At 36.4% G+C, this 15,757-nt stretch overlaps 1 protein-coding gene across 2 annotated transcripts; it reads right to left on the bottom strand.

The window, feature by feature from the left end:
* Positions 1-3,014: 3,014 nt before the first annotated feature.
* On the bottom strand, positions 3,015-9,778 carry LOC105286442 (protein quiver). Of its 2 annotated transcripts, XM_011351395.3 has the most exons (5): positions 9,343-9,778; positions 8,005-8,148; positions 5,947-5,994; positions 4,763-4,909; positions 3,015-4,446 (listed from the first exon to the last, which is right to left on the bottom strand). In XM_011351395.3, the coding sequence occupies exons 2-5, from the start codon at positions 8,027-8,029 to the stop codon at positions 4,190-4,192; spliced, it is 477 nt and encodes a 158-aa protein (XP_011349697.1). In that variant the 5' UTR covers positions 8,030-8,148; positions 9,343-9,778; the 3' UTR covers positions 3,015-4,189. The 2 variants fall into 2 exon arrangements, with proteins under 2 accessions (XP_011349697.1, XP_011349696.1); XM_011351394.3 differs by lacking the exons at positions 5,947-5,994; positions 8,005-8,148; positions 9,343-9,778 and adding an exon at positions 5,744-5,910.
* Positions 9,779-15,757: the final 5,979 nt, after the last annotated feature.

The following is a 15,757-nucleotide window of genomic DNA, read 5'->3' as shown; positions in this document are numbered from 1 at the left end:
GGCTTGCCAAGAGAAACGTCGGCCTGCTCGCCATCAAGCAAGCACCGAAGCTTGTTTGGCAAGAGGCTCCGCTTGGAAAGCCTCTCTGTGAGGACATGCGCGTTCAGCTTGCTCGTGCCAGTCGCGATCATATTCAGCAAAGTAAACGTTACATCATCCCGGTGCAATGATCGAATTCAAGGGACAAGTACATCGGTGACTCCATACCATCAGCACATCAGTAAACCTCTCGCGACACGATATTTTTTATCAAAAAATCATGGCCTGCATTCTAATAAAAAATGTAGATTATAATAATTTACTCTGATGTCCCTTTTGTATATTTTATATTCTAAGCAAGCATTCAAATAGTAAGTAAAATTTTATTTTGCTTTTGCAAGCAAAGTTTGGTGCAAATATTTTCTTTCAGCTGCGGAAATTATACATATATCTATAAAATTTTGCGTAATACTTTCGATGGAGATCACAGATGTATGCCAACGAATTAGACACGAACATTGCGAGTTGATAATTCAACAATTTTCCCTACTAAATAGTTAAAATTTATTTAAATGATAAAATGACGCTAAGCTTAATTCAGCTTTCAAAGCTGAATAATTTCAAATCAACAGAGTGTGATTAATGTTTATTAGAAGCAACAGTCTCGTTAGTCGCGGCACGATCGAAGCTGAAGGCCCACGTTGTGCTTTGCTTCTCCTCAGCTTTGCGTTGCATTCGGGGCGGAAGGTATCGTGGGTTATTATAATAGTCACGGTTGTTATAAGTGTCTTGTATTTTTGTTGATGTTGTATAATGTAAATGTAATGTTAAGTAATTGTTGTATTATTGTATCGTTTCGGACGAGCCACAGGTGGAAAGGAACAGCGGAACGCTTTTTGGATTTGTATGAAAATGGAACGAATTTTTGAAATTTTATCAATACCTCATGCAATTTGGTAGCAAGTATTTGATAAGATTCAGAGGATATCAGAATAGACGCTGTCCGCTTTCGATCAGTGACCGTGGAAGTGCAATACTCGTGTACACGCAAGAATAATAACGAGAGGATCATGCAAGTGTCATGCAAGGTAATGCTGTACGGCTATTTGAAAGTTGTACGGCGCGAAGCTGCTATAAAATATTTTATATAAGGCATAAAACACGAAGTCCAAATGCATGGGACGCTTATTTGAGAAGGAAAACAATATTACAAGTATTAATTATATATTATAAACAATTATTATATCCAAGCGAGAAGTGATGCATGTGAATTTCAACAAATATTTCATTATGTATATATAGATTCTTATATCCTTTTATATTTTCTTTCGAAGTATATGGTACATTTGAATTTATATGAAACAACCTACATTATATATATAGTAAATTAATCTTCTGTGTAAATCTGTAATTGAAAATAATACTTTTTTGTGCCGACTTTCTATAAACCGTACAGTCTCGTGAACGCTATAATCCATGCATTCAACTTCACTTTCGTTTACGTGCGACTTAATCTCTTTTTAGTGCCAGGAAACTTCATTACTCTAGTGATCTATATTTTAAAATGTGCGCCCGTTTTCACAAGATTCCAGCAAAATTTGTATATTGTTGAATTTTTTATCTGCATGTCTGATGTATAAGATTCTTAAATTTTGAGAAATTTCAAATCATATACAATTCCAACTTTAAACTTTCAGATTTTCGGTGGTTCAAAAGTTGGAACTTCTTATGATTATTAAAGTCTCGATAACAAACTTTTGAAGATTTCTAAGCAATACATTTATCTTTTATTTTTTTTTACTTTATTGACTTTAGAAAACGTGCGCATGTGTGTGGTTTAGACAACTTTTGGATTTTAAAAAGGTCATCCTCGCTGGCTGCCGACCGGTTCTCATCTGCATCTGTTGTGGTGCTGTCTGTTGGATGTGCATGCTGCAACCATGCCTTCTAACGTAGGTCGTCTTTCTATGGTACAAGCTCGCCTTTTATCGTAGACTCGAGTGCCTTCCGTCTTTCGAGCATGAGGATGTCTTGTCAGAATGGCGAACGGACATTTTCTACAAGGAAGTTGCATCAAAAAAAAAGAATGGAAATAGAAACGAAGAGTGCAGAGGGCGAGAGAATCAGTAAAATGTGTAATCAAGAGAGAAATACAAAGAAGAATAGTGTAAAACAGAGAGAGAGAGAAAGATATAGTTGTGATTGGATGGAATTAGGGAAGCGTTTTGCAAATCGATTGAATTGCGCGATGAATGAACGCCGGTTGTCACTATACAGTCTCATCATTATCATGTAATAATTACCTACAAATTGCAACATTGTTAATATGACCATTAAAAAACATCCAAGATGCAATTTATCATATAAACATTTGCAAGAAGTGACTTATATATTCAACAATATATGAACGCGCAAATATATATCTCGAATTTTTATTCAACATTTTATTCAACATTTATATTATATTAAAACTTTAGTTATCTTCTTTTTCTTTTTTCTCTCTTGAAAGACAACAGTTATACATTTCTGAATGTTTTCACAAATGGATTATAATGAGTCTCGTCACACTGCACAATTATAAAATTTTGCTTTTAATTCAAGATTTCTTTTCTTCTATATGGAAATTTTGTAAAGATCTTTATATGGAGATATCTTCTTTTGTATATGTGTCATATACGATCATATCGGCGTCCATGTCTCGTGCAGTTTTACTGTGCTTCTTGACAAATTTTCGCATCGAACGAAACTCGATGAGTCGCGTCAAACATTGTCGCATCAGAATAAGAGAAACAACAGTGAGGGTGCATCGTCGTGAGAAAAATTCGAAAGCTAGAGTATCCACATTATTCCTTTTCCTCTGTCGTACTATTAGGGTAAACGTAACTATCATCAATGTTCTCAGACGATAGTCGAATACATGCAACGACAACGCCGAGGAAGGAATTCAGTTTCTGCAAATATATATAATATTAATTTAATTAATATTTATATTCTTATTTATTAATTTACAACTAACATGTGTTTCTGTTGTTTCAATTTATGATTTATAATAATTTTATTATAATATTTTGATATCACTAAAACATCAATATATAACACTGATATAAATGAAAAAAATTTCAAAATTATATATACTATAGAGAAATAACTTATAATAATTTGAATAATACAAAATTAACTGGAAAAGAGAGCTGAAATAAGATAAGATTACGCAAATTACCTCAGTTTTGTTACAAAGATTGTTTTAGACTTATTATTCAGATTATTTAAAATCAATAGTAACTCAATATTAATTTCACATGATAACAATCTTTTCTTTTCACTGAGGTTCCTTCCTCAGAGTTTATCACGAATGCATTGTAACGATGCCAGCCGTGCTTGCTCGATGAGCAACTAACGGAGAACTCGGAGCTCGCGCCGAGATCGTCCGAGAAATCGACTGGACAATCGGGATGATTTCTACACGAGAAACTCCTAGGTAATCTCGATGCTAAGGCCAGTGATCGGAACGAACGATGCACATAAATCAGGGGGCCACTCTCTTATAGTAGAACTCTCGAAATTATCGATCATCGAAAACGAGAAAATCGAACGCTATCCGTTAACCAGATAGACATTACGATGATTCAATCCAATATTTAGAACGGGATCTGTACTAAAACAAGCACTGTTACAATTGCAATTTAATATCAGTTTTTTTTACATTAAAAATATATATATAAATCGAAATTAATTCGAACTCTGCGATGCAGTAGTTAATACGATAATATTTCTTAGAAGAATAGATGAATGAATATTATTTGCTATTCATGTCTCCTTCCAACGCTCAATATGTATCGAACTCAACATTCGCGCGCATTCCTCGTGATGCGTATATATTATCTACCGCGAGATATGCAACTTTGATAAAATTTTTATGTATCATACAAATATATTCCATCTCTATCTGCGATCCAATCGATAACACGCTTTTTAAAGAGGCACGAAATTAATGATAAACTCTGTACTGATGCGTCGATCGTCTCCGTCCCGCTGCTTACCACCGACTTACTATTACTTTCTTTTGCACGACGAAGGATCTAGCCTTCTTTCGGGATCGAAGCCAGCTCGATCGTTCGTTCCGACAAGTGGTCGTGTTGTCGACTCGCTAGAATCTCTACGAAGGATATGATTGGACGCCACTGCGATGGGTGGATCGAGTTAATTGGTGTTATACGACGTGATCATTGCAACGTTCTACAAAGCAAGCGGAGGCTCCTAAGACGGCCGAGCGCAGAACAAGGATGGTCGACAGGATCAGCAGGAGTACGGGATTCGAGCGCGAGGTCGGGGGTACACGATTGCACATATCCTCCTCACAGAAGCACATGTGACCAGTGCCGGTACTTTCCATCATGCACACGTGGTCCACCATGAATAAGTTTATTTGTAGCTGCGAGGTGCAGGTTCTCCTCACGCTCTCGTACGCTGCAAGCAGAAGAGGATTGTTAGTGTCAAGTAAATCCCACCTGCGTCATGCAGAATCATGTGATTCTGCAATCGCAGATTATCAAAATTCTAATGTACTTTCTTCTTTTTGTGTAGTAATCATTTCTTCATAACTATTTGCTGTAATAATTTACTGACCACAAGAGGTTTGCGTTTCGATGTCGAGTTTCTTTTGACTTGGAATTCTTCAAATCTAATAAAAAACTGATTTATCCGATAAAGTCTAAATTGGATTAATTTTATGCAGTGCATCTTTCTTTTAGAATAATTTTTTATAGCAAAGTGATTCACTTACGTGATTTCGCGTTGCGGACCATTTTCACGCAGCATCCGTTACACGTCATCAGGGGCGGCTGGTCCCTGGGTAATGCCGTGTAGTTGAAAGGATCCTTGCACCTGAGATCCGTCCATGAGTCGCACTCATAACAGTAAACGGAGCGAGCTACGAAATAAATGTGTTTTCAAAGACCGTGCGGTGTATTTATCGCACTCGGAAAAGAATATGCACGAAGACGAAGAGCGCAATAAGTCATCCATAAGACTCTTCTTTCGCCAATATCAAATTTTTTCACAGATCCCTGTTCGCATTTAGTATTAAATGTGGCTGCTTAAGATCTCATTTGTAACGAATACATTTGAAAAAAATTATTATAGGATATGTATGATGATCAATGATATTATGATCAATTTACGAAACTTTTAATTAGACAGCCATATTTAATGCTAAAAATGTGGCATGATTAAAGATCAAAACTATGATTAAAAGAAACATATCTGAATAAATTTAAAAATATTAAATACAAGATTACAAATTATTTTATCTGGATGAATGACTTAATCAGCTTGACGACGCTGATGGCGGCGTGAAACGTAAAGATAAATAAATTAAAAATATTATACCATTCGCGGAAACACTTTTCCATGTATAATATTTTAAAATGGTATAATATTTTAGAATTTTTTTAGGTTTTCCGAGTGCACATCTTTCAATATAAGGCTTTTCGCATCGATGGGCGTCCGCGCGCGCGTGGGCTCTAAAAAGAAAAATCAGGCTATTGTTCGCGCTTTTCATGGCACGATAGAGAAGCGCAAGCACTTCAACTGGCTTCGACGTGGCTATGCTCGATGAGATTGGACGAGAATCAATTTAAATTATACTTAGCGAGCGGAAACGCTCGCGATTTATCACGGGACAGTTTGATTCGTTAGATTACTGGAATAGCTAGATAGTCGCTTAAGTGAAGCGCTCTCGCTAATTGTAAGGACAAATCCGCACGTTTCTCGTCCAGTTCGGAGCGAGAGCGATCTCGCACCGGGATATGTCCTTCGATGGAGAACGCTCTCCCGTCCATCCCATGGAGATGGTCCACCGTGATGGACCGACGAGAGAATCACTTCGGGCACATCGAGTTCCTAGCGAATGAGTCCGACGACACGGCACGGGCATACCGAGAAGAGTAAGCTGGCTTGGTCACTCACTCTGGCACTCCGCATGACAGACGTTGACAACCGCGAGTACAATTGCCGCTGAAAATGAAATATCGGTTACTGCTTTAGGCGACGTGCAAAGTTGGCGAGAGATCATGGATTTTTGCTAAGACTTTTATAAATATTATAATAAATATTTCGATAATTTGATGTGTCTGTCTGGTAACACAAGTGACAGCACTACACTTCGCTATCCGTCATAGCGCTAAATATAGTATATACGTCGGCTATGAAAATGCGACTACTACTACAATCGCTACTGTCTCTACCGCGACGCTTTAGGCGTATCAATATGAACGATGTTGAGAATCATTGATAATTAAAGCTAATGATGCTATCGCTTGATTGATCAAGAAAGGTGCACCAGACACGTCCAGATTTGTCAGTTCGCTTCGTATAGTTCTGAACTTTATATAATTGATCCGCGATTGTTTTTCTTGCACATTGCGAAATGGACGCAAGAAAATTTTTCTTTTTAACGTTCAGAACAAAAAGAATACGAAATATATGTATAAGAAATATAAACTACATTTACATGAGAGATATAATACATGAAATATATTACGCAAATAAAATATATAAAACATAATGCAAAATTAAAAAATTAATATTAAAAATTATTATATTATATTAATATGAATATGAAATTAATTAGTTAAATATAGAATAAAACACGTAGATAATAGTTAAATGTTTACCGATTTTTTCACATTTATTTTTAGTGCTGTAATATGTAATATGAAAGAGTACAACAGTTGCGCGATAAACTAACATGCAGGGCATATTAAAATATTGAGAACGATTGCAATTTACTTTCATGGTTCGCCGTGCGATAGAACACGAACGGACGCTTATAAGCATGTACTGCGTAACACTAGAATAGGTAGATGAACCAGATCAATATTCTTATGTGTCTGCACGGTATATTTTGGCGAATATTATGCGGCTAGTGTAAAGAGTCTGACACAGTTTGTGTCGGAAAACTTCTAAGGTTCTCTGTGTGATGTGAAGCATCAAATAAAAAAAATATATGGAGGAGATATACGGAGAATGAGAATAGAGTGAGAAGAATAGAAGCATGCTAAGTGCAGAGAGCTTAAAAGATATGGATACAGAAGATGATACAGAAATATGACAAATGGATGCAATTCTTTGCAAAAAAGCAAGTACCTATATACATTATATTATTACATTTCGTATATATTGCAAATTCTGCCGTATTTCATGCATAAATGTAATTAAAGGCTCAGTTTTATGACGTTATAGAGTTTAACAAACTTTTTGCGTTCTTCTCTGAGGAAGTGAGACGTTTAGTGGCAATTATCTGCATTAACGAACCGAGATAATTGGAGATGCCTAGCGCACTTCTCTAAAAATAAACCTCCGCATTTGATCGAATCTAGAGGACTTATAATTTTTTTTTAATAGGACTTGCACAATTTTTCATGAAATTTATCGACGAAATCAGTTCTTAACCTGATGTTACATAATTAATGAGAAAGCGAAATCACGATGTAACATTAAGGTATACCTGCAGGTTTTTGTACAGTCCTCCAGATCTCTTCATGCGCATATTTTCATGAATTTTACGTACGTACGTGTCCACGTACCTAGCAGCACGGAGGCAGCGACCGTACGCATGTTGATTGATCTAATACTTAATAACACCTATGATCTGATATCGTAATAAAGCTCATAATAAGACTCATAGTAATTGCGAATAGTAACTATACTAATCTGGACAATTGGATTTTCAGAAGAAGAGACCGACGTCCAAAAGTAAATAATTACGACTGTTCAAACTTAATGTAACGCAAAAATGGACAAATATCCTATATCTCATGATGCTTTAGATATAATTTTTCTCAAATTACAGCGAAGCAATTACGCTGGTCCTAATTTCAAAATGCAGAAATTTCATGTTGTTTGCGCTCAGTGTTTGCGCGAAGCAAGAAGGCTATTTCAATTCGACGACGCTACGTTTTCAAGACACAAAAGAACCTTTCGGAGATTAAATAGGAAGCCTGTCGAGGACACACGCACACTCACCCACTATCAAGTGATTCGTCCACATGCTGACAGCGGCGGAATCTCCTTTGCACTTCGTCTTCAGCTTCGTGTCATATCGAGGCTTCCTCGAGCACCAAAAGACGGCCGATTAGCGTAAGCTGATTCAGCCGCGTTTCTCAGACTCTGAAATTACGAATTGGCCCTCAAATAAAATTTAAATTGATTTCTGACGAGACGTCCTCAAGTACTGCGATCGCCTAATGAATACTTTCCATCGAAATTTTAATTTAATTCGCGCTTATATATACATAGTAAAATTATAATATTTATTAAAATGATAAATAATATTAGTATTAATGATTACTCTGTGCACACATTGATTAAAAGAGATTTGTTTAGTTTCTTTGCCGCGAAAGAATATTTTATAGTTATTGATTCATTTAAACTGATATTATTATTAAAGTCAGTTTAGAGTTTCCTAAAATTAAAATATTGGATTAGTAACTATCGATTTCTAGTCATGATAAACAGAATCGATTACGTCATTCCGTATTCATATGCTAATGCGTGCGTGTTTAAAAAATGTTATAACGTGAATGCTCCATTTTAAGGCACTTAACAACTCAATCAGATAATAAAGCGCTAAACTGTTTAACTAGTCCCAGAGTTCACTATTACTTCATGGATGTGTCATATAACAATTTGTTATATTTACATGTTTGTATGTTGAAAAACTTTAATATTAATTACGCTATCAAGTAATTAATAATGATTATGTTGTTTACTAAAATAGATTATTTTATGTGTCTAAAATCATTTTATTCATATCTTTGACACAAATGTATTCGCTATGAAAAAATAGACCTAGTAAAATTAACAGAAGTTCTAATCTTGTTATAAAATGATATATTTAATTTCTAATTTTTTTTAAATTACGACACAATTTACAAACATTTTCGTTTTCTCTTTCTATATATACAGTTTTGTTTTAATTTTAATTTTTAATTAATTTTCTTCTATGTTATATTCTTCTATGTTATATTCTTCTATGTTATATTGAGTTTGAATTAAAACATTAATTCGATTGCTTCAAAAATTATGAGTATCAAGTTTATAGATTAAATTCTAAACTTCTTTTAAATGCAGATTTCATGATCCTTTATCCTTTATACCGAGTTTAAACAATGTACCTAGATATTATGTCACAAGAAAATAATTAGTCACACACACAGCCGCGTTCGAACGAACGGCACAATTAAAATATGGATTGCAAAACGCGCAAAATCGAGGGGGAAGAAATACATTACTCGTAATCCGTAAACCAGCTTGCAAAGCGGACTTAACGCATTCATAGATCTGATCACAATTCGCACATACTTCTTATCTTTTCACACCACCAAGTCCAGAAGGACTAACTCTCTCTCTTTCTTGTGGCGGCACCGATATATCCTCTTTTTCAATGATCTCGAAATATAACGCCTATTTCTCCCTGTTGTTTATTGTCATCTCTCGCGTCATATCGTCTCGCGATCTCGGCCTCGATTGTCGACCCTGCTAGCGACACCCGGCACCCCTCCGCGCGTTCACACTTTCCTCAAGCTTAGACACCCTTCGGCGCGTCCATCGACGAGTCTACATCACCGGTGCATGGCGATGGCGAAGCGCACTTAACGAGGCCACGATGCAGCACGATGCAGTTTCGCGAAACGCTACGATGCGACTACGATGCGGCCGTGGCTACGCCGTAAAGTGGCGTCCAGAAGGCTTTTAAGTAACTGACACGCGCGCGAGTCGACGCACCGTTCGCGGAGAGCGGATTCAGGTCGATCAATATGACCGTCCGGAGCCGCCAGTCCATGCCACGTGCTCACGTTGCGGTAACTGTACCGACGACGAGACCGTCACTGCTACTGCTGGTGCTGTCGCTGTTCGAATAAGGGTTCGCAGCACATGATGGCACAATAGCTCTCGCTGATACGATTCAACGCCGGGCTGTCGAAGCGCAGACAGATGTACACGTTTGACCAATTGTAAAGATTTAAGTTAAAGCGAGAATTTTCAGATTAATTCTAATTTTCCGCTCGAACGCAAGATCCGCTGCATTAGGGGCTTGCACGCCTTTACGGTGATTTCCTGCAACGCTTTAAAGCGAAAACAATGAGAATTTTAGATTTCACGTCAAATACGGAAACTGGACAAATAGCATATAAAAGAATAAATAATTAAAAGTAGGACGTTTTGCTGTAAGATAAGAAGAGAGTAATTAAGAGACTGAAAAGTTGCGGTAATGCAGAAAATCAAAAGTTACAGACTGAAAATATCATATTGTTAAAAATTATTGGTAAAAGCAAACATTGTTAAGTATTATATTTGTTCAACTTAGTTTTGAATATGATCTGCTGAGTCTCGTCAATTCAATGTAGAGAATCATTGTAAGAATAAGCTTTTGAATTTATACTAGCATGTACTTCAATTGAAACGCTTCGCGTACAGGCATTCTGATATGCGAACTAACGACATTCTGTCAAGTTAGAAAATGACTTAAACCGAGAATATAATTCAATCATGTTTTGAATTTGTATTACAAAAAACATCATTGAATCGAGTCAACTTCGTTGACTCTGTACAATTTCATCCATTGCAATAAATAACTCTTTTACTATTTATTGGACCTTGAACCGAATTAAGTCAAATATGAATAGAATCATATCATTAATGTTAATATTAGAATAGAATAAATTTTATACAATTAATTATTTCTTTAAAAAAAATATTTAAAAAGTTATCTAAAATGAGATATTAATTGCATTTTGCTAAAAATCGTTGTTTGGAAAAAAAGAATCTTTGTCTTATTTTTATTGAAAGCAATTCGTTACTGTGTGAAACATGTAGAAATTAATTTTAAGTGAATGCATAACTAAAGAAATAACATACAATTTGAATTTTATTTTTGAGCTTTTATAATTATATTAATTAAGCACTATAAAAACAACAGACACTCTTTAATTGTATTACATCAGTAAAATAACGATAATTCTTCAAGTAACGTTGCCTCCATGGCTAACGTTACGTAGCCAACATGGATATCCGCAGCAGCAAATACAGGAATCCGAGAGGTATGTTCTTTGCTGCGGATCACAGAATTCTGAACAAGTCGATAAATCTATGTACGTTCAGCAGCAAACAGTTTATGTTAAAGCAAATTTCTTTCTTCTCTGTACTTGATATTCAGTTATATACTGTTTATATTGAGTAACATATATTCATTATTAAAAATGTTAAACAAACGATACGAATATGTATTACAACTCAATAGAACGTAGAAGAATATGGAAAAATAAAATTGTCGTAAAAGTATTGACATCTAAAAACTAAAAAACATGTGTCATCTGAAATTAATGAATTATATTTACATGTAATTTTAATATAGTTTTCGTTATAATTATTTATTCCGCAAGGATGTTTTACAAATTATTTGCTATTGAAAAAAATGCCAGCTATATTTTTGTACAATAATATTACAAGATAAATCCTGTTCTCCGATATATTTTTCGTTTGTACGTGCGGAATCTCATAAATAATTATAACGAAAACTATATTAAAATTACATGTAAATATAATTCGTTCATTTCAGATGACAATACCTCATTGAATAATACATTTTCAACAAAATTACCAACCTCGTTAATGTCATATTATATTTAACACAAACTCCATGACGCAATTTGCTTTCTCCCTTAATTCCCTTCTCTCTCTCTCTCTCTCTCTCTCTCTCTCTCTAATAAATAAAAGATCTTGCAATACTTCCAGTATAACTCCACAATAACCGTAACAAAACATAAAAAGAAACAATTTACTTCTCTAATTGCAATCTTCTCAAGCAATTTACAGCTATAATACATACAAAAATTGCATTAAACTGCATTACGGACAAATGCAGGCATGTATTTCGTTGCACGTCGCGTAGCCGAAAAGGAGCAAGGGATGTTGGAAACCTTCCGGGAGCCTTGAAACGACCTCGACGCCGACTCGTAAAAGATGCATTGGTGCACCTTGCAGCGCGGGTCGGCCTTGCCACGATTGGTCTGGCCGCACATCGGTGCATCGCGCAGATCTCCGCGCGCCGCAGTGCACGGCTGCAGTCGAGTCATTATGCAGGTACTGTCGCTCTTCGGCTCGACCTCGACCGCAGACCGGCGTTGAGTGTTGACTGTCGCCGGTGTTGACTCCCAGTTGCACTTGCATCCGGATCCGCGATGCTGTACTCGTCGCGTCAGCCGCACCGCGTCCCGGTCTACCGCCGAATCCATTATATCACGATGAATGTGATTTCCGGCGTACGATGGGACGACGGATCGCCATTCCACACCGTTGCACTCCACCCCCGTCGTACTTCGACTCGCTTCCGCGTAACGTAGTCATTAATCCTTTGAACGGCTCCATATGCAGCGTGCCATGTTGACCTTGATCACTCAACCGTTTTGCATCGCAATACGATGAACGAGATACGATAAACTTCCGTTTATCCGTTAATTAAAGCATTCCTTTAATTACGATTCGAATATTAAAATGTTGCCTTTAATTCTTAATTTTATTATTTCCGGACCGAATTTTTTAGTGCATTTTTGTAGACTAGAGGTACTGAGGATGTGTATCACTCAGGCGTATTTCTGTCTTAATTAATTCAACTGACATGGTTAATGTCGGATAAGGCGATGCTGATGTTCATGAACAAAAATGTAAAATGTCTTAATTTTATTTTCAGTTTTAAAGAAGGTCTTAGCAAATTTTAGCAGACACTCTTGGCATTTCCCGAGCTACGCTTTAATCCCGATTTTATATGCAGAGTGCACGCAACACACAGACGAAACGTTACTCACATGAGGTACATTTAACTTTTAAATGTATCGCGAGATTACGCGAGGCCGGACTCCGAAGACTTTGTCTCAATTCAGTTCTCTTGTAGAGTAGCAACTCTGTTCGCCTAAATATCTCTGCACGAGTGCTTCAACCGGTATTTTCGCGAGCTATATTTTTAGCAGTGAACTTTCGCGAGTTGCAGTCCATAAATCTCGATACACTGCAATTACTTCCGGCTTAAATCACAGCGTCGCGATGCAGCTGGCCATCGCCGGGTACCATTATGCGGTTAACTTGCGATTCGCAACTTCATCATGGGTACCGATCGATCGTAGTTCTCGCATGGTAAAGGATTCACGCCAAATCAAACTCTCGAAGGACTCGCACGTGATCACTTCGTCCAAGAAACTAACTCTACTCGAGGCCAACGAACCTAATCAAACAAAGTCAAGGACGATCGTGTTAAGATACGTTGCTCCCTTTTATCGATTACATTATTAGAAGGCTTCGATAGGTCCCGAGCCATCGGGAGATTAAACCTGAAAAAGCTCGTAGAGCAATTCAGGTGAAACTTAAGCCTTTATTGGAGAGACTCGATCTTTATTTAATTGCCATTAAAAAGGGACATAATGCATTAAAGAGAGAGATAAGATAATTTTAAGTATTTTAGAGCTATATTATTAGGTAAGTTCTGAATCTTTAATGTCACTTAGTTTCGATTACAATCTGTTCTTTTATTATTAATTTGATACACTACATTTAAGTTTTCAATTTGATTATTAAAATCGAATTCTTATCGATATTACTTTCTATTTTCTTTTAACACTTTTAAGAATAGGTCGGATTTTAACTAAATTAGTTTTTTAGTTAATTATTCTAATCTTAGTAATAAAAAATAACTCGCTGTATTCTCTAACGTGGTTCTCCACAATACTTTGTCAATTCTGTGTTTTGAATTTCGCACTACTTATATATCTGTTCTATTCTATATTTTTCGAAAATGAAAATGATGAATTAATTGAAAGCAATGGGCTTATTATCACTCTTAAGAAATATAAAACTCAGAAAAGTAGAGTAAAGAAATATACTTGTATTTTACTTCTTTCTACATTCGATAAATGGAGTCTTAATTGACGTCATTACTATAGCACTGCATTTCGAGAATATAATATCGAGAACATAATTTGGGATTTTCGCAGTTTCGGGAATTTTGCGGAACTAAAACACAAGAGTTATATAGTTTGCATGCGCGAGTCGCTAAAAATAGAAAGACTGATGACACGTTCTAATTCAGTTTGAGAATACGTTATTTGTAAGCAATGTTCTATTTATAGCAAATTGTTAGAATAACACACGCTATCTTAGCGAATCTGTCACTCCGCAATATCAATACGATAATCCGCTTACACCGCTGATTAGCGGGATTCCGCTAATAATCATTACGCAAACACATGCCGCATCACGTTACAAATTGCCATTAAGGTAACCAAAGTATAATTACACGATTAAATTTTCCGTGTAAATTAGAGATTCAATAAATAAATTCCGCAATCGAACATCACTTTCCAACGCATTATTTCATTTTTGTGATTAAATAGCTTTCCAATCCTGAAACGCGACTGCAGTAATTTATACTTGTGCCCGATTTTATCCCACATTGCTATCACCGATCCATGGTCTGATTAGCATCTATCGATACTTTTAATAATCCGGCTTGGTAGGTTAAGCCATCCTGCGATAATACTGGCGTAAAGTTTGATTTATGACAGTTTATTTTCGGTGATCACCCTGGATTCATTCATGATGGGATCATCTAAAGTGGATGAGTTACATGGACGAATTTGTGATTACATGATTGCATCAACACTAATAAATTAGTCCCTTTTCTGAAAATCAGTTTTTCATAATCATTTATTTCCTTATCCTTCATTTCGCACAATTTATAATAATTAGAACATTGTGTTAAAATCAATCGTTCATTTATTGTGTGTATGTTCATTAAGTGTGTTATCTTCCGTACGGGATTTCGCATCCCATACATATAATATATTCACTGAGAAAAATATCATGGCCTATCTAATCGGATAATCCAATTAAATAGTAACAAACGGATATATCCGATTAAATTGTATAAAAGACAAAGAAAATGATCGGACATATTTGATGAAGGTAATCGGACATATCCATCATTTAATCGGAAAACAAGAGTAACAATCGGATACACTACTTAATCGGTTTATCCGATGGAAATTTTTCTCAGTGTTGCAATTTAATCTCCTTCGCCTTTTTCCTCCTTCATCAGTATCTTAAAATAAAGCGGTTTTAATAAAATTGTAACGTTAGCGTTAGCGATATCTCATTAATAGTGGCTACAGGGCGAATGGATGCAGATTAGACTTACGCATCCACGAATTATCCACAGTAACCAATGTACGAAGCAATGACACGCGCGGCTGACCCTGGAGAGCCTTTAACTTTGTTCAAAGTGACCGATCGAAGCACTCGGTCGATGCCATAAATACACATCGGGTGCTTGCGAGGCCTAGATAAATCAGCGAACTTGAGGAGCGTCTTCTCTCCCCTCGCTCGAAGCTCGTAGCGCACGCTGCATGAATGCGATTGCGTGACCACCGGCTCTCTGACCTTTGGAATTTCTTTCATGAATCCTATTTGCACTCAGTGACGTTGCAGTCGCAAAAATAAGTTTGTGTCAGCCTCATGAAATATTGCTTTGTTACGCTAATTCCGTGTGCCTAGCCGGTGCATGTCGATCGTACATTCCTCTCTGGAGGAATATACCGAACGAACCCTCTCAAATATAAACTTCGGTAGTTATTCGCCGCCATGGCCAATTCGAGTTTAGGCTCGCAACAAGACGACCGAATACCCTGCTTTAAAATTGAACGAAAAGGTACGATCGAATCCGCGCGAT

Source organism: Ooceraea biroi, chromosome 3 (genome assembly GCF_003672135.1).
Source record: "Ooceraea biroi isolate clonal line C1 chromosome 3, Obir_v5.4, whole genome shotgun sequence".
Lineage (NCBI taxonomy): Eukaryota > Metazoa > Arthropoda > Insecta > Hymenoptera > Formicidae > Ooceraea > Ooceraea biroi.
The sequence above is the reverse complement of the archived record's forward strand: the minus strand, read 5'-3'. Positions and strand labels throughout refer to the sequence as shown.